The sequence below is a fragment of the Telopea speciosissima genome, chromosome 10 (assembly GCF_018873765.1).
Source record: "Telopea speciosissima isolate NSW1024214 ecotype Mountain lineage chromosome 10, Tspe_v1, whole genome shotgun sequence".
Taxonomy (NCBI): domain Eukaryota; kingdom Viridiplantae; phylum Streptophyta; class Magnoliopsida; order Proteales; family Proteaceae; genus Telopea; species Telopea speciosissima.
Genome location: NC_057925.1, coordinates 47,934,629 through 47,957,985, shown reverse-complemented (window position 1 = coordinate 47,957,985; position 23,357 = coordinate 47,934,629). Strand labels below are relative to the sequence as shown.

Genomic DNA, 23,357 nt, shown 5'->3' with positions numbered 1-23,357 from the left:
GGTTCGTGTGTGGCGCGGGGGTCATGTATAAACCCAGGGGGGATTTAGTCGGCCTAAAGTCGGATACCCCTCCTGTCACCCAAAAAAAAAAAAACAAAAACCAAAAAAACCAAAAAAAAAAAAAAAAATTTAGAAGTGTTCACCCCGTCCCTAATGGAGTTGGGTATATTATGGCCGATTTTTGTTTAGGGTTGGTATGGTAAGTATTTGAAAACCCTAGGGTCAGATCTTCTCCAGCACACGAGTGCATCCAACGTGCATCGGACGGCTGGGCAGGCGGTACACACCCAAGGACAGCATCTTAGGCGTTTTTCACATGCACGCTGGATGTGCTGGAGAGGATCCGCTTCCTACTTTCCTTGCCCTACCTTGCCTCATCCCATATGTGTACTTGAGTTGCCGCTTGGAAAATTAGAGAGCCCCAAACATGTTCTGTGGCAATTGTTGGTTTTTATTTTTATTTTTTACAAGAAAAAGAGCACCAGAGGAAAGAAAATGAGCTTCCCTATTTAAAGGCCTATGGATAAAACAGAACAAAATATTAGGAAAACTTGCAGTAACAAGAAAAATGTCTCTAGCATGCTAAAATGGAAAAAAAAAAAAAAAAAAAAAATTCCTTTCAAGTCAGCTATTTATTCCGCTTGTCCGATACTATCGTGCGTCCTACACACAGCAAGACAGAAAATACCGTCTTACCCCCGCCCTACACACAGCAAGATTAAAAAGAAGAAGATTAACTCTCCAATCAGATAGGTCATTCTTCTCCTTGAAATTTCTCCATCATGGCCATGAAGCAAATTTAGAACAAAATAAAGATGGCAAAAGAGAAAGGCTGCTTTCATAAATCCTATTTTCTAGAATGATTCTTCTTGAAAATACTTCTTTAATGCGAACAGTGGACGAATTATGATCACAAGTACCCCGGAAAAGTGAAGAAGCATTCCTGGATCATAAAGGAAAAAAGATTCAAAAAAATGAAAGCTTCAAAATCACTTTAGAGAAGTAATTTTGTGGCTAACATGATTCTTAATTATTAGAATTGCTCCAGAGAACCAAAACCCCCCAAAACAAAAAAGGTGGTAAGTACGAAGGACGATTGCAATGCTCCCTAACAGTTTCTCTGTGTTTGAAATTGAAATACCAATCTCAAAAGAGAAAAAGCTTCATTAGAGAACCATTTGAACAGTGCCCAACAATTTTTTTGTCCCTTTTCAAGTTCTTAAAGAAAGAATGCAACATTCTATAGGTATCCAGTATTTGGCTCTTCAGAAGCAATGTCTTTCATTTTAAATCACTGAAAATAGATACAAGTCAAAGCATTCATCTCCCATAAAATTACATATTCATGATTGAACAAACCCTAGAAGACTACATAATATAATAGTACTAGCTACATACAAATTAAGGGAGAGGGATAAGGGAGCTTGAGTTTCAGTCAAATTCACTTTCCGGGAACGAAGTTAGTCGCGTAAGCCCATGCATTGTTGGACGCCGGATCTGCGAGGTGGTCGAAAAGGTTCTCAATTGGGCCTTTCCCTGTCACAATTGCCTGAACAAAGAAGCCAAACATGGAGAACATGGCCAGCCTTCCATTCTTAATCTCCTTCACCTTCAACTCTGCAAAAGCATCTGGATCATCAGCCAAGCCCAATGGGTCAAATGCCCCACCTGGGTAGAGCGAGTCCAATCCTTCTCCTAGTGGGCCTCCACCAACTCGGTACCCCTCAACAAAGCCCATGAGAACAACCTGGGTGGCCCATATTGCAAGGATGCTCTGGGCATGGATCAGGTTCGGGTTGCCTAGGTAGTCAAGTCCACCTTCGGAGAAGATCTGAGCCCCGGCTTTGAACCATACTGCCTCGCCAAATTTGACGCCATTCTTTGCGAGGATCTCAGGGAAGACACAACCGAGTGCACCGAGCATCGCCCATCGGCAATGGATAACCTCTAGCTCACGGTTCTTGGCAAAGGTCTCCGGGTCAGCTGACAGCCCGGCAGTGTCCCACCCGTAATCTCCAGGGAATTCACCAGTCAGGTATGATGGAGTCTGCTCAGAAAATGGGCCCAAGTATTTGGGCCTGTCTGGGCCGTACCTGATTTATTTTCCGGAGTCAGATCAATAACATTTTCAATGAATTTTGTGGGATTTAAATCCTTTCCAATTCCCCAATGATGCAACGTGCAGCAGTTCAGGGTGGAGAGATCGACACTTGACAGCTTGGACATCCAACGGTTTGAGCTCTCTGAGCTCATAAATTTCGTTTTTTTTATTGGATGTCCGACCTGGCAGGTGCTGACATCTCCACCCGGAACTGCACCACACTACACATTTAGGGAATTGGAGAGGACTTTTTTTTTCTTCCAATTTTGTGACGGTAATGACAGAACAGTGTCCTAAATTTCGGTATCATGCCCTAGGCTTTAGGTATCGTTGTACGATTGGCCGTATTGGTATCACCCATGACCGATACCTAACTGATACATGTCGATGATATCAGTCAAAAGATAGTTTGTTTTGCATTTTTGGCCAAATTGAACCGGATACATATCGGTTTCGGTGAACTAAAACCCTGTTTCTACTAGGCTCCCGCCACGGCACTGATATGGATCGGCCAATACTATCAAAAAGTAAAATTTCGACCAAAAAGAAATTTTTTTAATCTTGAATCGGATGATCGATACAGTACCGATACTGTGTTTTATAAGCTTGAACAGAGTTGACCCAGGTTCTACAGCAGCCAAGGCTGTGGAGTCCTTACTAGAGACCACTAATTTGGAATCACTATAGAAGTGGCATGGCACTGTACATGAATGAATACTGTTCCATGTAAAGGATATGAAGTCTTATTTCTTAGGCTGTGTTCTTCTTGAATGGTTATTCGGAAAGCATTTCTTTAATTCTTATTAGAAACAAATATAACTACGTATAAATGATTCTTACGAAAAAAAAAGGAAGTATTCTTATGATGAGAAACGATTTACAGTTTCTTGAATTAAAATGAGATAAATTCATGAAAAAAGATGGAAACTTCTGTAATTAAACTTCTCAAACAGATTCTTAGAACAGAGTTCTGTTCAAATCCAATCTAAATTTAATAAAATTTTTGAATCAATTAAGCGATCCTTGTTTCAAATACTTCCGATCTAACCTGCGCCATGGTTGATCACCAAACCAGTGTCCTCACCAGAAACAAATTCAAAATCATCACCACCACTCAAGAGTAAAAAATGTCGGAAACACTCCATAGAATGAAATTTCTGTCATTGAATGATCAGAACAATTCCTGAACGTAGGGTTCTACTTACCAGATGCTCTGTGGGGTACTTTTAACTGTGCGGCGCATGGAGATGCGGCCACCGGAGTTTCCGACCTTCCGAACCAACTCATTCTGTTGCTTCAAAGCCGTCTGCCCTGCGAAAGCTGAGCGTTGGATTGCAGAAGTTGCCATTACTCCTTTCTGCTAGGGTTTCTGTTTTTCCCTAATTCCTACTACGAATTGCACCTCTCTCTCTCTCTCTCTGAACTGAAACTAAGCTTTGCTTATGTTTGTGAATGGTGACTTGTGAGGGAACCTCTAAAATAGGAGAGATAGGAATGTTGTGGATGAGGATAATCTGCCACGTCAGCACCACCCCATTGGTCCTCAAACCTCTCGAATCAGGATTCGAAGGATATCAATACTGTTGCGGTGAGATCAACAAGACTACAGGCCACCGTTCTGCCACGTTGCACCGGAAGATCTCGTATTGGGACCCACACTTACTTATAATCTCATCCTTACCCGTCTTACTGCCACTTCGGACATTAATTGGTTCGGACCTGATCCTGTCACTCTGGAATGTGAAACCGAATCCAGAATGAGTTGATTTCCGGCGGTTCTGATCCTAATTTGACACTTTTTTTTACCTGTTTTAAGTATTTAATTCTTGATGTGAAATTTTAATGATAAATAAAGGACATCAAACCCTTTGTCGGCTCAAATCAAACGAGCCACACCTGAACTTCTAGCCAATCCGATCTGGTCCTAACTCTTAATAATTAGGCATCCATGGCTGAATGGTTAAAGCGTTCAACTCATAAGTGGTAAATTCGTAGATTCAATTCCTGCTAGATGCACGTCAATGGGAATGTTCAATAAGTCTATTGGAATTGGCTCTGTATCAATGAAATTTCATCATCCATACATAATAAATTTGTATGGTATACTCTTTGAGTAAATGGACGTAGAATGTAGCAATCTTAATTTGAAATTGTTCCATTTTTAATGCCATTATTATCTGATTAAAATTGTAATGTACTCTCTTTGTCCCACAAAGATAGTCTTGTTTGATGTTATTTTCAACTGTTGTTGCACTTGTTTTTAATTGGTTTTATTTATTGAGTAAATGATACTAGCTACTATAAATGAGTTAGGCTCGCTTTGTACAACTACAACCTTAATAGGAACACCCTATTGGGATATACTAGTTGGTTGACGAATTCAACATGGGAGACTACGAGGTGGTATTTTATATGGGAGAAAGAATGCTACCTGGGCACGTGCAATGTGCTGTCCCTATGCCTAGACATAGGGGCAGGAGAAATGACCATTGAGCCCCATGGAAAGGTGAAATTTCTTGGGGGTGCAGTGGTCATTCCGCCCACCCCTGTGTCTGGGCACAGGGACAACGTACCACACGCGCCTAGGTAACATTCTCTTTCCCATTTTATATTGTATGTAGCTAGGGAGGAGAGAGACACACTCAACTAATAGCCAACGATTTTAGATTTTGAGAATCCTCGAAAGTTATGGTGCACTCTCCTCTCTCTTTAGTTTTTGAGAGCTAGGGTTTATGAAACCTTAATTTGGGAAGAACATCTCCACTGTGTTGATCTCTGTTGCCCATGCAGAGTAACCAATTCAAGTGTTACAATCTTTTGGAGAACCTGCACATAATTTTGAACTAACCCTTAACACCTAATGTGTGTAATTGATCAAACCTGTATTACATGTTCTACGGTGCGGAGATGCAAAATTTTTATCATCCCAATGCCAATAAGGACAACTTGCTTAAAATGTAATTGGGTTCTTGGACTACATTTTCTGATGTAGATAATAATATGGTAGGAAGGCAAAGTTTGGTTAGCATCCATGTCCCTCTTTTTCTTAAAAATAATAATCTACTCGAATCTTTGTAAAATCTGCTTTACAAATTTTTTGGTTCTACCTAATTCTTTTTAAGTTCCATGTTGTGATTTGTCACATGGCGGTGTATTTGTATTTGGCAGAGTAGGCAACTGTACTCGTGAAGGAAATGATCTTTACTTGAAAATAAAAGAATCAGGAATGGTTAATGAACAAAATATTGGAGAATCCGAAGTAACTTTAGCCTATGGTTAGATGAATGAACCACTTGGAGCTTGTATGAGTTGGTTTGACTGCCTTAACTATGACAGTATTTCAAGGATGTTACTTAACAAGACATACTTCTATGGGAAAAAGAATGCTACCAGGTCGCGTGGCCACTATGGCTCCTGCATTTAGACACAGTACCACTCTGCCCCATGGAAAATACCACCCTACCCCCATAGAAATGCAAAAATCCTGCTCCGATCAATGTTTTTGCACGTGCTCCCATTGGCTAGCATGTGTGTTCAGGCTCTAGAGGCCCAAGCAGTGTTCTATCACCCTACTTTTATTTATTGACAATATCTTCCATTTTGTCCAAGCAACACCTGAAGTATCCGCTTTATTAGGCAGAATACCTTCTGCTGTTTACCCCATTAAATTGATTAACAGACAGAAGTTTGGGTATATGCCATGAACTGTAGTTGTATCATGTGAAATGATCAGATTTCCCCTCATTAAAAAAAAATTTGTATTACCCTAAAAAAAAGAGAAAGTGAGGTTGCAATTTCTCTCTTTTTCACCAACTTAGGATATAACAAGATTTTTTTTTTCATATTTAAAATTGCTGTTTGTTGGTGAAATAAGTCTTCCCGTGATTAATAAAAAGATGATCTCCATGTAAAATCTGAACGCTTTCAACCCATGCTGCCCACATCTTTTTAAGAGAACTGTTTCATGCACATTAAGGTAAAGAAAATGTAATTCACAAGACCCATTAATATTACAAGACCAAGAAAAATGGATGTACATCATCATCACTGCATAGGCGAATAATCTTCAACTTTGATATCGGCTCCCAACATTACTGCCGTTAGCATTAGCTTACCTGCCTCCGGGAAATCCTTGTGCTGCAATAAGATCCCTTCCACGGAACAGCCAACGTGCTTCACTGGAAACTCTGGCTCATTTTGTGTCGGTGGCAGGACCTCATCAAAGCTTCCTTCATAGGTTGCTGCTTCAGGTCCGTAACATCTATATGAAGCCTGGAAGAGGCATGTTCCTCTCAGGATGTGCAGGATCTCTTCTTCGCTCCAGCCTTCATCAATGGATGCTTGATAGATACTACCCCAATCATCCTGGTTGGCAGCACTCCTCCAGCATTCCTCAAGAAGGCTTCTGTTGGACTCTCTGAAAGAGGAATTGGTCCAGGCAAACACATCAAAAGCCAGCAAGGAAAGCATTGGGGATTGACCCTTCAAGCACAATTCAATCAGTTCTTCTGGAGGAAGAAGCTGTGATCCAATGACTTGCTTTTCAAAGTCATCAGGGAGAAATCGCCCAATTTCTTCCTGCAGCGAAAGAAAAAACAGATGCATTGAATTCAAGTTTGATAGCAGAGACCATCATCAAGTAATTTATCACCCACTCACACACACACACACACACACACACACCCACACATAAACAACCTACAGAGGTTTTTCAATGATTAGGAAGTATGGCAATTGGGCATGTTAAATGGAAAACCAGCCTCATCCTATTCGTCCCTAATGGGATAAGTATTGCTAAGGCCTAATTAGCTTTCAGGTTAGGATCAGGATTCATTTGGTGAACCTGTGGCAAGATCTGGATAGGTCTCTCAATGCCAAAAGTTTTTAGTCTGCACCTCTATCCCTCTTCTTTTCTTTTTTTCTCTTTTCTTCTAGGTTATTCTTTTCTAATTCAATTTCTTCACAATTCTCCAGGCATTGGCCGGACATGGTCTCCCTTGCCCCTCCACCCACCTGATTTGTCGGTTGGGAAGGGCTCATGTTAGGGTTTGAGTCGGTTCAGATGGGCTTCACGTGAGCCGATAAGACCCTCCTTCTCTAAATAGGAAGTCTACTAGGAAGAGAAAGATTCAGCTAAAGAGAAAGAAAGAATATGGGAACTGGAGCTATTCTCGAAATACAACACACCTGCAATTTCAGAATTGCTATCTCTGCATGAATGCACTTTGTCTTTTCCGCAAACTCAGCATCCCTTCCTGTTAAATATTGAGTATCTGTCAGTAGTGCATGTTGCAAAGAGTAAAAGGAATATTACTCTATGATCAAGATAAGTCAATGCCTACAACCATATACAATATTAGTAAAAACAGTAATTAAGTTTGAGAAATTTTGAGTTGAAACTGAGCAACAAAACCTTACCAACATTCCATGAGAACCAAGTCAACCAAATCACACTGAGCATCCAAGGTGAGAATATATATACACAATGTCTGAAGTATTGGTGTGATGGTGTCCATGGATATCAAGCAATCAATTTAAAGTTTTAACATAGACAAAGTGGATAACCAAGATGACTAAAGAAGAAAAATTAAGACAGGTAGTATTCTTACACAAACCATGACTAGAAATAAGGTATAATATCAAATAAATTTCAAGTATTAAGCAAAATTGCACTTGTCCATACATTTATGTACATGTTTGGGTAAGCTTCTTTTTGTGGTTTTGGGAAGGTAGGTTCCAGAAGCTGTGGCTTCTGAAAGGCAACAAAGGTGAGTGCAAGGAGAAGCTTTGTGATGCTGAACACATCCCTTGGAATAAGAGTGATGCAGTTAGGCATTTTTTAATTAGGGTTATTTTAACTATAACTTTATCTTGTTGCTGTTAGTTAATCATAGGAGCCGTAGATACAGTTCGAGTCATAGTTGTCACGGCGTCACGGTGATCCAAGTCGGTGGAGGGGTGTCACGTCGATATATCGACATGTCGCCCGCCATGGCTAGCATGTCGACTATGTTTTATTTTTTATTTTCTCTATTTTTAATGTCATTTAGTATGCTATAATATATATCCTATAACATAAAAAATCAACATGAAAGTGTACCACTAATATACTATGGTTTAATTCATGAAAGTGTAATATCCATTAGTGTATATGAAAGTATGAAAACATAGATTAGCCTATCAAATAATTGAAAGCAATATAGTCTTGCTGATAATAAAGTTGAAAAATCAAATGATAGGCATGTAAGCACAAAATCAAAGTACTGGTTTTTAGCAGATTAACATTACGCTGAAGGGAAGAAAAAAAAACTGAAATTATGGAGTTGAATATGTGCTTGCTACTGTTTTGTGTGTGACACTGTGACTGTGAGTGATGGACTACTGGCTGTAATAAATCCCTCCCCCCCCCCCCCCCGTCTCTCGACTCTCTCCCTGTCTGTGTGTGTGTAACTGTGTATGTGTGCCTGTGTGCAAGGTAAGAAGAAGAAAAAATAAAAATAAAAACACCTTCTGTGTGACTGTGCAAGCCTGCAACTGCAAGGCAAGTGAAGGAAAAAAAAAAAAAAAAAACAGAGAGAACTACTGGCTGTAATAAATCCCTCCCCCCCCCCCCCCTTCTGTCTCTCGACTCTCTCCCTGTCTGTGTGTGTGTAATTGTGTATGTGTGGCTGTGCAGGGCAAGAAGAAGAAAAAACAAAAAACACCTTCTCTGTCTATGTGGAAGCCTGCAACTGCAAGGCAAGAAGAAACAAAAAACCGAGAGGTTGTGTGCAAGCCTGCAACTGCAAGGCAACAAGAAGAAAAAAGGAAAAAAAAAAAACTGAGAGGTCTGCGACTGTAAGCAAGCCTGCAACTGCAAGGCAAGAAGAAGAAAAAAGAAAAGAAAAAAAAAAACTGAGAGGTTTGTCACTATGTGCAAGCCTGCAACTGCAAGGCAAGAAGAAGAAAAAAGAAAAAAAAACTGAGGTCTGTGTCTCTGTGACTGTGTGCAAGCCTGCAATTGCAAGGCAAGAAGAAGAACTGAAGGAGTTAAGAAGACGAAGAAGTGAGAAGAAGAAGAACTAACGGAGAGATTTGCTGGAAGTGAAGAAGACAAAGAAGTGAGAAGAAGAATTGAAGAAGAAGAAGAAGAAGAAGGATCGAGTCGCACTCGCCAGAGGACTGGGAGATTGGAGAAGAAGAAGAAGAACCAAATAAATAAAAAATAAAAAATTACTTACCTGGAGGTTGCCGGAGGGGTTCGAACTTGCCGAGAGTTGCAGACTTGCAGCTTCAGTAGTTCTTCTTCTTCTTCTTACTTCTTTGTCTTCTTGACTCCTTCAGTCTCCAGACGTCTCACGAAGTCTCTCCTCTGTCTTGACAAACTTTGCGATTTCTAAAATCCCCCAAATTTCAATTCCAATTAGGGATTTAGGGTATAGTAGTAAATTGTACTGTTTAATCTTTAATGGTTTTAATTTTTTATGTTAATGTGACCAATACAAATCAAGGAAAAAGCATTTAAGTTTTTAAATGGTTTTAAAAAAAAAATTTTAAAACCCCAGTTTTATACACTAATATCGACCGATATGCCCACATATCATGGTATGGCGTCCATGGAGGCCATATCGGGCGATATTTATACATCCTCCATGGCGAAGCTCGACATGCTTGCCTCTCCAGTGCCAGGACGCCATGACAACTATGGTTCGAGTCTAATTCTATTTTAGTGTTAATGTTACAGCTATGTATCGTGGGGTACAGTGTGGAATGTGCCACGATAGAGGGAGTGTCCCTATCGTGGCTGGTTACCTTAAGTTAGATTTGTATTGTCTTTTCTAGTTAGATTAGATTCTATTTTTCTATTCTAACTAGGTAACTTAAGTAGTTCTACTTTCTTTCTAATTAGGGAACTTGAGTTGTAATGTAATTCTCAGTTTCACACAAAAATAAATATGAGTGGAAAGGGGCCTGTAGAGGTAAACGATTCTGTTTTCTCCCTAGACAGAATCTCTCTTCTTCGCAATTGAGATTGCTGGACCAATGCTAGCGGGATATGAGCTTACCTCTGCCTATTAGTTTTGATACTGCAACATGGTATCAGAGCACAAATAAACCAGTAGTTGATCCTCTACAAAGTAATGGTTTGATTGGTGTTTCAAGATTTATCTTCGATTACTGGCTGTAGCACCCTATGCTGCCTATCTACAACCTATTGCCCTAGTTCATGATGTAATGAAGTTAAACTAGGGTCTGCTTTCAACTTTCTATTGAAGTCTATGAAGATCTCTGTCAGAAGATATGAAGGAGTCCAATTATATTCAGTTGCGGCTCTCAAATTCTGGAATTTCTATCAAATCTTGGGCTTGCTGGTTCTCTCTATCCCACCATCTGATTAAGGAGATATTTTGAAGGATGACAGAAGGCATGAAATCTGGAAACAGCCTCTCTGTGAGGGGTAAGGCTGCGTACATTATGACCCTCCCCGGACCCCATAGTAGTGGGAGCCTCGTGCACTAGGTACACCCTTTTTTTTTTTTTACAGGAGGCATATAATGGAGATCTCGATCAGACTTTCAGTCCTAGTTGCTGGTCTGATTTTCTAGAATCAGAAAACTCCCAGGTCACCTGCGATACTCTGTTTTTGAGTCAAATTTCAGACCCTTTGATTGCTCCTGATCCTTCCACCTGATTAGGTTACTGTTTTGGGGTTTCACTACACTCCTCAAAGGGATCACTTGACTACAGTTTCAGGTCAATACAACCTGCTGATCTCTGGTAATCTGAAATCACTCAAATCTGCAGATTTTGGTACTCTGTTTTGAGTTTTATTTGCTGCCAGCTTCTGGTTTTCTTATATACATTGTTGCAGCTACTTGATTGTATTCCTTCTGTGTTGGCTTGGTGGATTGGGAGTTACACAATTGATTCCTATACCTTTGCATATTCTATCTGGTCTGATAGCTGACCCTCAACCACCTATGACAATGTTCAGATTCAGATCACTACTATTAAACTCTCTGAAGTTTCTAACTATCTATTGTGGGCCCAAGCTGTGCAGGCAAAGGGAAGATGAAGTATATACTGATGATCCTCCTAGTCCTGATCCTAAAGACCCAGCCTCAGTTACGGCCTATGAAGAGTGGATGCATGAGAATTCCACTATCAAGATATGGTTATGGAACAGTATAGAACCTTCTATTGCTGCTAATGTCATGTTCCATAACACCACCAAAGTATCTAGGAAGATTTACAAGAACGTTACTCTCAAGAGAAGAATATTTCAAGGATTTATGAATTGTATGAGAAAATGTTTTAACTTCAAACAGGGGGATAAAACTTTGAATGAGTACTTCAGCGGTTACAAGGGCAATAGTGAAGAACTTCAGATTCATCAACCTCTCACTACTAATGTGGAGCAGTTGAAGCATCAGAAGGTTGAGTTTCATGTTACCAAGTTTTTGAACGGTCTCAATCCTGACTATCAATCGGATAAAAGCTGTTAAGTTATGTAACCCGATAAGGGTACTTTGGGCATTTCCTCTGTTATTTTGGTTTTTTATTTCTCTTCTTAGCTATCATAGTCAGATATGGAGGGTATACTTGTAATTCTGTCCTAATTAAGGAAATCTATATAGAGGGACTAAGGAGAGTCTCAACTCACTCAAGTCATTCTCTCATTTTCTCATTCTCTGTTTAGCTAACATGGTATCAGAGCTAACCCTATTCTGAACCAATCTCCCAAACCCTCCATCTCTTCTCTTCCCTTCTTTTTCCCTTTCTTCTACCTTCGGTCCCTTCCCTCCTTCTTAACTTGGTTTGAGATGCTGCCGCCCTCCCTGCGGTACTGAAGAGTTCCAAATCCTTGAAGATTTAGCCTACTTTCTCTTATAGGCCCTTCTTCCCTCAATTGGATCTTCACCTGCATCACATTTGCAGCATCTATCCCTCCTTCAAAATCTTCTGATCTGCCTCTTATTCCAATCAGTCACTTCTTTTCAGGTTTTTTTTCAAAACCCTGAGATTTATCGACTTTTGGGTTTGGGCTTCTTTTTTTCTGCTGCTAGTTGCTTTGGAGGAGATCCCTTTGCATTCGAGATTCTTTCTCTTCAATCCTAATCAGCAGCCATCACTTATTTCCATTCTTCCATGAAGATCCTACCCTAATCGATCTTCTTCTTCAGTTTTCTTTTCAGTTTTTTCTCTCCAGAACCTTAACTCTAATTGACTCCTTGATTAGAGCAGCTGCACTTCTAGTTGTTGCTGATTCCTTCGGAGTAGCTTACTACCATCAAGAGCAATCTTCGACCTCACTTTCAGCCTCAGATTTTGTGATCTTTCAAGAGTGCCTACCAGGTGTTTGATAAATTGCCTCTTAAGATCAATTATCTCCTTTATCGATCTTAAGGTTTCTGGTTTCTCTTGGTTGAGTGCATTGGGTCTTCCTTCCTTGTTGGGCTACTTCAATGACATGCTCAGATGCCTCTTCTGCAACCTCTGCGCAAGATGGGCAGCCCCGGACAGACGTCCTTCCTTTTTCAGCCCCAATCAAGCTGGATGGTTCCAACTATCTCAAGTGGTCTCAGACCACCTATTTGACCATTGCTGGTCGAGGGCTGACTGGCCATATCCTTGAGACCAACCCTATGCCACCTGATGGATCTCCGAAAGAGAAGTGGCTGTCCAATGATGCCATGGTGATGTCATACATGCTGCAATCTATACAACCAGGTCTGTCCGACAACTTCATGCTTCTGGAGACAGCTCATGCGATTTGCAGTGCTGCCAAGGAGACTTATGGGCGTGTTGGGAATGCTGCCCAAGTGTATGAGATTCGTAAGAAGGCTAATGAGCTCACTCAGAAGGAGATGTCTTTCTCTACATACTAAGCTACACTCAAGAGCTTGTGGCAGCAATTGGATCATTACTCCGCTTATCAGCCCTCTATACCTACTGATGTTGCTACCTACCGTAAACACGTCGACAGTATCCGTGTGTACGACTTCTTGGCTGGTCTGAATGTGGAGTATGACCCTATTAGAATGCAAGTGCTGAACCAGTCTCGCTTTCCTACACTGGAGCAGTCCTTTGCCATGATTCATACAGAGGAGACTCGTTGGGCTGCGATGTTACAAGCTCCTACTGTTGCTAGGTCTGCCCTACAGACTACTACAGACCCTGCTCCTATTGCCACTATTGACAGTGGTAATGTTGTCTCCAAAGAGCCTGTCAAGTGTGAGCATTGCCACAGACCCTATCACACCAAGGCTCAGTGTTGGAAATTACATGGGAAGCATGCTGATTTCGAAGCAAAACGAGGCCGGGGGAAGCTCACACCAAAGGTCAATCTGACTGAAGCTACTGCTCCTACTACTAAAGTTCCCTCTGCTGACATTGGTTTCACTCAGGATGAGCTACTTGCCCTTCGTCGCCTACTCCAGCCATCTTCCGTTGCACCTACCACGGCACCTGCATCAGCTACCTCTTTTGGTTCTTACTTTGCCTCAGGTATTCCGGTCGGTAGTCATTGTGCATCGACAGTTTCCAGTCCTTGGATCATAGACTCTGGTGCCACTGACCACATGACTGGCTCCTCTAATGTATTTCATCATTATTCTCCTTGTTCTGGTAGAGATACTGTTCAAGCAGCGAATGGTTCCCTTTCTCCCATTCATGGAAAGGGTTCCATTCACTGCTCCCCTACCATTACCCTAAATTCTGTTTTGCATGTTCCTTCCTTTCCTACTAATCTTCTCTCCATTAGTAGTCTAACCAAAGATTTGAACTGCAAAATAACCTTCTTTCCTTCTCATTGTGTCATATAGGATCTGGAGAAGGGCCACGTGATTAGGGGTGGTAAGGTACATGGTGGTCTCTACATACTCGACACTGGTCAGACTTGTCCACCATCAGTTTCTTCTTCAACTCATCAGTTACATTCAGCAACTTCTTCGGATCTCCATCTATGGCATTGTCGGCTTGGTCACCCTCCTCTGAGAACTTTAGCTTTTATGTTTCCTCGGTTAGTTAAAGATTGTAACAAGGATGAGTTTTTATGTGAAGCCTGTGTCTTAGCTAAGCAGACTCGTTCTACTTACTCTCCAATCAATAAAAGAAGTACTTCTCCTTTTGCTCTAGTTCATACTGATGTGTGGGGCCCTGCCCGTTGTGTTTCTATTTCTAGCTATAGATGGTTTGTCTCCTTTATTGACTGCTTTACTCGGACCACTTGGGTGTATATGATGCAACTCAAGAGTGAGGTTTTTCGATGTTTCCAGCTATTCCATTGTATGATCCAAACCCAGTTCAATGCCAAATTAAAAATTCTGTAGAGTGATAATGGCAAAGAATACATGGAGGGTCAATTCCAAACCTATTTGGCTGAAAATGGCATCATCCATTAGACCAACTGTGTAGGCACCCTTGCCCATAATGGAGTCGCCGAAAGGAAAAATCGACACCTTTTGGAAGTAGCTCGGGCCATTATGTTTGCACGGCAAGTTCCTCCTCAATATTGGGGTGATGCTATACTCACTGTGGCCTACCTCATTAACCGTATGCCTACTTTTATCCTTGATGGGCGTACTCCTGTTGACCTCCTTAAAGGTTCCTCCTCCTTTGTGGTCCCCCCCCAAAAATCTCTATGCTCGCAATCATCACCTTCATGGTAAGCTTGATCCTCAGAGCATCCAGTGTATTTTTTTAGGCTACTCCGCCACCCAAAAGGGATACAAGTGTTATCAACCCCCTTCTCGGCGTACATTTGTTACCATGGACATTGTCTTCCATGAATCTTTGGCATACTATTCTCAGCCACCTCTTCAGGGGGAGCATAATCCGGTGTTTGAAGATGTGTCTGATCTTCTACCCGCTCCTACTCAGGGGCAGCCTCTTCTACCAGCTCCTACTCAGGGGGAGCCTTCTTCTCCAGAAGCTCCTGTCTCTAGTGTGCCTCCTATTCAAGGGACACGAAGACCTGAGTCAAATCCCTATGGATCAAGTCTTCAGCCGGAAACATAAAAGATTACCACTACTGTACCACTTCTTCAACAGTCAGACCTTGATCCAGATCCAGATTCCACTGCGTTACCTGATAAGGATCCCTCTCTTGACTTACCTATTGCTACCCGGTATGGGTGTTAGATCTTGTACCCAACATCCTATCACCAATTTTGTCTCCTATAATGCTTTGTCCCCTTCCAATTATGCATTTGTGTCCTCTCTTTCCTCTATTTCTAAAGTGGAAGACAGCCATGTTGGAAGAGATGGCGGCCTTATCAAAAAATGAGACATGAGAGCTGATGGTTCTTCCTTCGCGCAAGAAAATAGTCGGTTGCAAATGGGTATTTGTTGTCAGGCAGAAGCCTGATGGAACAGTGGACAGATATAAGGCCAGGCTGGTGGCCAAGGGCTTCACCCAGACCTATGGGATTGATTATCATGAGACATTTGCCCCAGTGGCAGAGTTGAACACCATAATTGTCAAGGCGCCGCCTAGGCGTCCAAGCGGTTTTGTTGGGGCCTAGGCAACCTCCGCCTTATTGCAAGGCGCCTTGTACTGGTTTTTTTGGTATCAAACCCGCCATTGGCCCTTATTTATGCCAAATATCATTTAAGTAAATGTTTTTATATTTGGTATTTCATTTACTTAAGATATTATTCATAAATAAGCAAACACCCCCTATTTGAATCCAATAAAAATAGTTAAAAAATAAAATTAAAAAATGATAAAAAGTCAACCACTGGATTTTTTACGGTAGGTAAAATTTTCAACTTTCTAATGCTGGGGTTTTTCTCAAATCTAAAAATTTTGATATGGTAAAACATTGCTAAAAACCAAAAGTGCGGTAAAATATTCATTTGTTTTGATATCTAAAAAAACATTTTCATTTAGAGCGATTTTGACAACATTCGCACATACCAAATAAGGTTTGACGGAAACATAACTTCTTCAATATAAATCAGATTTAAGCAATTTCGGATTTATTGGAAAGCTGGTTTTGTGCTACCTAACACTAAAAGTCTCATTTAAAAATAAAATCATCTGACTAGTCAAACTTCTTAGAGAACAAGAAAAATTTTCTAAATCGAGAACAATTTAATTACTTATAGATAAGATCATATTTTCTAAGAACAATATAAACCAAATGTGAGACTAGCATAAACCATATGTATGTTTGGTTGTTTCAAACTTCCAATAGCTTGCTTCTTGAGTTTTATTGTCTTCTAGTTCTATGTTGATTTTTGATGACTTGATGTGGCTTAATATTGATTTTTGATGACTTGAGGAGGCTTAATGCTGATTTTTTATGATATATGGTATATATTGTAGCATACTAAAATATTGTAGCATACTATATAACGTTAGAAAAGGGGGAAATAAAAAATAACACTTGGGGGCGCCTTGTCGCCTAAGCGCTAAGACACCCCTCCAGCGCCTTGGGTCGCTTTGCAGCCTTGACAACTATGTTGAACACCGTTCGGGTCTCGCTATCATCATATGCTGTCAATCTTGGTTGAGATTTGCAGCAATTGGATGTGAAAAATGCATTCCTTCATGGAGAACTGGAGGAGGAAGTCTATATGGAGGTCCCTCAAGGTTTTTCTTGTGACAAGACTCATGGGAAGGTTTGCAGACTGAAGAGGGCATTATATGGGCTGAAACAATCTCCTTGGGCTTGGTTTGACAGGTTCCATAAAGCAATGGTCTCTATCGGATACAAACAGAGCAATGTTGATCACACCTTATCCATCAAGCAGAATGGAGATAAGGTTACTCTTCTTATAGTCTATGTCGATGACATAGGGGTGACTGGCAATGATGCAGAGGAAGCCTCTCACCTAAAAACATTCTTGGGCTGAGAATTTATAATTAAGGACCTAGAACAACTCAAGTACTTTCTTGGGATTGAAGTTGCCCGTTCTCCCAAGGCATCTTCCTCTCCCAAAGGAAATATGTTCTAGATTTACTTTTAGATGTCACCCGTGTTACACCCCTTTGGAGGCTACTACTCGACTACAAGAGAAGGATGGTGATCCAATTGATAAGGGGCGCTATCAAAGGTTGGTGGGAAAACTGATCTATCTCTCCCACACGAGACCAGACATTGCATTTGCTGTTAGTTTGGTCAGTCAGGTCATGCATGATCCCTACTCTACCCAAATGGTTGTTGTTCTTCGTATTCTCCACTACTTGAGGTCAGCTCCAGGGAAGGGGATTCTCTTATCTCCACATGATCATCTCTGCATTGAGGTTTACACAGATGCTGACTGGGGTGGTAACCCTGACAGAAAGTCTACTTTAGGCTATTGTACTTTTGTCGGAAGTAACCTTGTCACATGGCGAAGTAAAAAGCAAAATGTGGTGGCTAGGTCCAGTGCTGAAGCAGAGTTCCACGCCATGGCTCAAGGCATATGTGAACTATTATGGCTTCAGAGTTTGCTCCAGGATATTGGTGGTTCTGTTCATCATCCAATGATGTTGTACTGTGACAACAAAGCGGCAATCAGTATTGCTCACAATCCAGTGCAACATGATCGAACTAAGCATGTGGAGATTGACAGACACTTCATCGAGGAAAAGTTAGAAATTGGGCAGATCAGTATACCCTTTGTGAAGTCAAGAGATCAACTTGCAGATGTCTTCACCAAAGGGCTAAGTGGAAAGCTATTGCATCCTAGTTTAGTCAAGTTGGTCATGCATGATATATATGCACCAACTTGAGGGGGAGTGTTAAGTTATGTAACTCGATGAGGATACTTTGGGCATTTCCTCTGTTATTTTGTTTCTTTATTTCTCTCTTTAGCTATCATAGTCAGCTATGGAGGGTATACTTGTAATTCTATCCTAATTAATGAAATCTATATAGAGGGACTGAGGAGAGTCTCAACTCACTCAAGTCATTCTCTCTTTTTCTCATTCTCTATTTAGCTAACAAAAGCTAACAGTTAACTAGAGAGAAGGTACCTTCACTTAATGAAAATGAAGTGTTTTCTCGCATTAATTGTCTGGTTATTCCTTCTAAAGTTGATTCCACTCCTCCTTAGGATAGTTCGGCTTTCTTTCCAGGTTGAGGCTGAAGTTCCACTTCTTCAGGAAGGGGCTGTAGCCAATGGCACGGTCGTGGTCATGATTCCAATGGTTGCGGTTCAGATGGGCAATTTACTAATAAATCTTCAAGTTAGTGTTCTTTTTGCGGCAAATCCAACCACACTGTTGATATGTGTTAGGCCAAACATGGACATCCGGAATGGGCAAATGAGTTAGCTAACACTACCAGCACTGAGAGTTCTACAAAGAGTCTTCGGGTGACACTGCTATACCATCTGCATCTGAAGCATCTTCCATTGTCTTCTTGTCTTGAGAGGATTACAATCAAATTCTCCAGCGGCTCCAACAGCTTGAGACTTATGCATCCACTTCTATAGCCAATTTAGCCTACACACGTACATCCGCCTTTCTCTCCATCATGCCCTCCACTCCATGGATTATTGATTCTGGTGCTTCTACACATATGACTGGTAAGTCTGAATTGTTTTCTTCCTTGTCCACACTCCATGCTTCATCTCCTGCTATTCTTACTAATGGTTCTTTTATAACTCTGTTCTTTGTTTTACATGTTCCCCAGTTATCTTTAAGTCTTTTATCTGTTAGCCAACTTAATAAATCACTTAACTGTTCTATTATTTTCTACCCTTCTTACTGTGTTTTTTAGGACCTTCAAAGAAGGAGGATGATTGGTGGAGAGCTTGAGCAGGCAGGGCTCTACTACTTGGATGGCACTGGACCTTGTACAACTACTGGCTACATCTATGTGGACCTTCACCGTTTAAATGGCATGTTCGTCTGGGACATCTATCTCTACTAAAGCTTCAGTTACATGGTTCCCATAGTTGTCAAGGCATCGCCTAGGCGTCCAGGCGGTTTTGTTGGGGCCCAGGCGACAGCCGCCTTATTGCAGGGTACCTCGCACTGGTTTTTATTGGTACCGGGTGACGCTTATTTATGTCAAATATCATTTAAGTAAATGAACTTAAATTACAATTTGTAATTCATTTACTTAAGATATTATTCATAAATAAGCAAATACCCCCTATTTGAATCCAATAAAAATATTTAAAAAAAAAATTCCAAAAGGATAAAAAGTCAACCCCCCAGTCCAATACCAAAAACTGGATTTTTGGCAGTAGGTGAAATTTTCAACTTTCAAATGCTGGGGTTTTTCTCAAATCTAAAAATTCTATAAACCTTAATATGGTAAAACATTGCTAAAAACCAAAAGTGTGGTAAAATATTCATTTGTTTTGATATATAAAAAAATATTTTTATTTAGAGTGATTTTGACAGCATTCGCACAGACCATATAAGGTTTGAACGGAACATAACTTCTTCAATATAAATCAGATTTAAGCACTTTTGGATTTGTTGGAAAGTTGATTTTGTGCTCTAACTAATACAAAAAGTCTCATGTAAAACTAAAACAATTTGACTAGTCAAACTTCTTAGAGAACAAGAACATCTCGCTAAATCAAGAGCAATTTAATTACTTATAGATAAGATCATATTTTTTATGGCTTGATGTGGCTAATTGTTGATTTTGATGACTTGAGGTGACTTAATGCTGATTTTGATGACTTGAGGAGGCTTAATGTTGATTTTTGGTGATATAAAGTATATATTGTACCATACTAAAATATTGTAGCACACTAAATAATTTTAAAAAAGGGGCGAAATAAAAAAATAACACTTGAGGGCGCCTTGGTCGCCTAAGCGACTCCTAGGCGGGCGCGACCTTGTCGCCTAAGCGATTAGGCATCTCTCCATCGCCTGGGGTCGCCTTGCCGCCTTGACAACTATAATGGTTCCTAGTTGCAAGTCCGTTTCCCGTCTTGAGTGTGAAGCCCCTGTGAACAGGGAAAACATAACCAGTCCTCTTTTCCTCTTCGTAGTGTGCCTAGGAGTCTGTTTTTATTTTCATTGGTTCATTCTGATATTTGGGTTCCATGTCATGTTAAAAATAGGTTAGGATTTTCTTACTTTGCAACCTTTATGGACAATCATTCCCGTTTGACTTGAGTTTATTTGTTAAAAGATCATTCTGAGCTTTTATCTATGTTCAAAAGTTTTTATTATGAAATGAAGACCCAATTTAGTTCTTCTATCAAGGTTTTCCGATCTGATAACTGCTCTTGAGTATACATAGCGTAATATTTCTATTTTTTGTTCAGATCATGGTATGATTCATCAAACGAGCTGTTCATACACCCTCAACAAAACGGGGTGGCTGAATGAAAAAATAGACACTTCCTTGAGGTTGCTCGTTTTCTTATGATTCATATGCATGTCCCAAAACATTTTTGGTGTGATGTTCTAATTGCGCGTTATTTAATTAATAGGATGTCTTCCTCTGTTTTATCTAATCAGTCTCCGTTTTCCATTTTATTTCCAAATACCTTCATATTTTCCATTCCCCCTCGGGTTTTCGGTTGTTTTTGTTTTGTTCATATTTTGCAACCTCGTGTTAATAAACTGTCGCCTCGTACAGTTAAGTGCATTTTCTTAGGATATTCTAGGACCCAGAAGGGCTACAAGTGTTATGATCCTACTACTCATCAGCAATATGTTAGTGTTGATGTTACCTTTTTCGAGAATACTGTGTTTTATTCTCCTACTACTCCTTGTGCAGCTGCTGACCATAACACCCCTATTCCTATTGTTGTACCACTTGCAGGTCTTCCTCCTCCGGTTCCACCTCTCAAGGTTTATACATGACGAAAGAAGACAGTCATCTACTCCAGCTCTGGCCTCTACTTTGCCCTCTACATGGTTTAACCTTGTTACCCTGCTGAGGTCTCTCCTCATGACTTATCAATTGCACTTCGCAAAGGTACTCGCACTTGCACTCAAAAATCCATGGCTGCCTATCCCATTTCACACCTTCCTTCTCTGTTCCATAATGTTGCTTTTTCTTTATCTACTCATTCCATACCTAAAAATCATCATGAGGCCTTAACTCATTCTGGGTGGAAAGTGGCCATGGACACAGAAATGGATGCTTTATCGTCTTGTCAAACATTGACTCTGGTGGATTTGTCTCCATGTAAGGATCTTGTGGGTGTCTTTGGGTGTACACCATAAGTACAATCCAGATGGCACCATTGAAAGACTCAAGGGCCAACTGGTTGTCAAGGGGTGTACTTAGACTTATGGAGTATATTTGCTTTTTCAAATATGCATAATGAGTTAGTATTAACATACAGGGAAAATTTCATTTGAGCAGCCCAGCTTTGATGAGCTAATCAAAGTGACCAATTTTCATTGTGCCACATGAAATGATGATTTGGCAATTCTGACAGTTGGATAAATAGTAGATAGTCTAAATTACCCAAAAGTCAAATTTCCAAGCCTAATTCAATCAAATACAATCCCGACTCCGGACTCCCAACTCCCATGTATTGGCATATGTATCCCCAATTTCCATGTATATCCATCCATGCACACCTACAATACTCTGCCCACTACTGTGCTATCACCCATAGTCCAGAATTTGAAACAACTATTTTCTAATGTAATTCTAGATTGGTAGGAGACCAACTAGAACCAATAACCAGGATCTGCTATGGATTGGGAAAATCAGCTAGGTCAAATTATGTGAAATTGTGAAATTAGGGTTAGATTTTGATGGGACCTAGGGTTAGATGTTAGGGTTAAGTTAGGAGAGAATGGATTATACAGGAGAGAAGAGATTCTGAAAGTTATAATTAAATCAGATGACTAAATCTGAAGTAATTGAGGAATCCTAGGGTTTGAGGAAGATTCGATCAAAATTTAGGAGAGTGTGGATTATATGGGTAATGAAATTTGGATGAAGTCTCTCTTAGGGTTTGAGGAAGATTCTATAAAAATTTCAGCAGGCCCTAACGGTTAGATTTGGCTGGGCAGAATTCTCGTAAAAATCACCTTGCATGTGACCTCCTAGAAGGGAAGAAGAATAATTGCAGAATTTCAATTTCAGACTTACTTGTTGTTTGAAAATATCTTGAACCTTGCAGAGAAACTCCAGCAACTGAATATGTTTCTTCATGAGATCGACTATGGCAGAATTGAAATTTGAATGGAGCTTGATTGGAGATCGATGGAGGGGGTTGGGGAAGGGGATGGCTATCTCAGCTCACCCTGGGCATCTCACCCAACCTATCTCAGGATTTTTAACAAAGGCTAAAGCCAATATTTCATTAATCAAATTCGTGTGTAATGGCCTCCCTTACAAACTTATATAGAAGAATCAAAAATAGACTTGGACACTAAAAAGGAAAGGCCTAACCCTATCCTTAACTAATAAGGTAACCTAAATTGACTAGGAAAGTGAAATAATAAAGAAAATAAACTCAAAATAAGACTCTAACTAAAATAAGAAAGTAAATCCCGTTTTCCTACTTTCTACCCATATTTTAGGCCCATTAAATTGGACAATTACAAAGTAAATCCATGGGATCAAAAGCCCAACACATATATAACCCAACCCAAAGCATATTTTTAATAAAATAAACTCTAAGTGACTTACATCATTTTCCCACTTGGCAAACTCTGGGCTGAAATTTTACATGTGAAAAGGGGACCTTAGGGTCTATTTGTCTACATAACTTGGGCCCCATCCGGTCTGCCATATGGCACATATTTGGGCCACTTTGATAAGCTTATCAAGGTGGACCATTTTGAAAAGTTTTACTCTAACAAAAATGATAGCAGATTTTCAGAACTACAAAGTATCTAAATCTTATTGAAAACAACCATAGTTCAGGATTTGAAAGAAATCTATAAACCTATTTTCTTTGAAGCATTTCTTATATTTACAGCAAAAATAAGTAAATGATTGAATAACGAAGCCTAAAAAACCTCTAGACCTGTATAAAATGACTTGCAAATAGATTGATAAAGAATCAATACCAATTTGTTTCTTCCCAAAATAATAGTTAACTACAACTGATCCTATAAATATCCACTTACGTAAATGATGTAATGGCTTAAATTTCCACCACCACTTAACGCATGCATTAGACTCACGATTCTATATTAGACACCTAAATCACAGTGGTCTACCCATTTCTAATCATGTAATTACTGGGTGTAAACTATGAGGTTTTAATTCATTGGAGATATCTTGCACTCAAGTTGATTAATTGGGCAAACTACTATGCGTATGAAAATCATACACACATAGTCATGCATGCACGTGTGTGTGTGTGTGCCAACATGTGCATACAAATGCTACCTGGT

At 40.2% G+C, this 23,357-nt stretch overlaps 2 protein-coding genes across 4 annotated transcripts in view; both read right to left on the bottom strand.

The window, feature by feature from the left end:
- Nucleotides 1–1,262: 1,262 nt before the first annotated feature.
- On the bottom strand, nt 1,263–21,780 carry LOC122641964 (chlorophyll a-b binding protein 5, chloroplastic). 2 transcript variants are annotated; one of them, XM_043835321.1, is made up of 4 exons: nt 21,769–21,780; nt 11,828–11,839; nt 3,307–3,461; nt 1,263–2,093 (listed from the first exon to the last, which is right to left on the bottom strand). In XM_043835321.1, exons 3-4 carry the CDS (start codon nt 3,447–3,449, stop codon nt 1,442–1,444), a joined length of 795 nt encoding a protein of 264 aa, XP_043691256.1. In that variant the 5' UTR covers nt 3,450–3,461; nt 11,828–11,839; nt 21,769–21,780; the 3' UTR covers nt 1,263–1,441. The 2 variants fall into 2 exon arrangements, with proteins under 2 accessions (XP_043691256.1, XP_043691255.1); XM_043835320.1 differs by lacking the exons at nt 11,828–11,839; nt 21,769–21,780 and adding an exon at nt 21,018–21,061.
- Nucleotides 6,041–23,357, bottom strand: part of LOC122641962 (nuclear pore complex protein NUP133) — a 31,873-nt gene continuing 14,556 nt past the window's right edge. For both annotated transcript variants that reach the window (XM_043835317.1, XM_043835318.1), the window contains exons 7-8: nt 7,289–7,356; nt 6,041–6,679 (exon numbers count right to left, since the gene is read on the bottom strand). In XM_043835317.1, coding sequence (XP_043691252.1) covers nt 6,146–6,679; nt 7,289–7,356 — 602 coding nt within the window. In that variant the 3' untranslated portion in view covers nt 6,041–6,145. The remainder of the gene's footprint in view (nt 6,680–7,288; nt 7,357–23,357) is intronic.

Bases quoted from the DNA above. Each gene is read 5' to 3' on its own strand.
- LOC122641964 (XM_043835320.1), bottom strand. The intron at 2,094-3,306 runs GTAAGTAGAACC...AAAATAAATCAG, and splicing joins AGTACCCCACAGAGCATCTG to GTACGGCCCAGACAGGCCCA.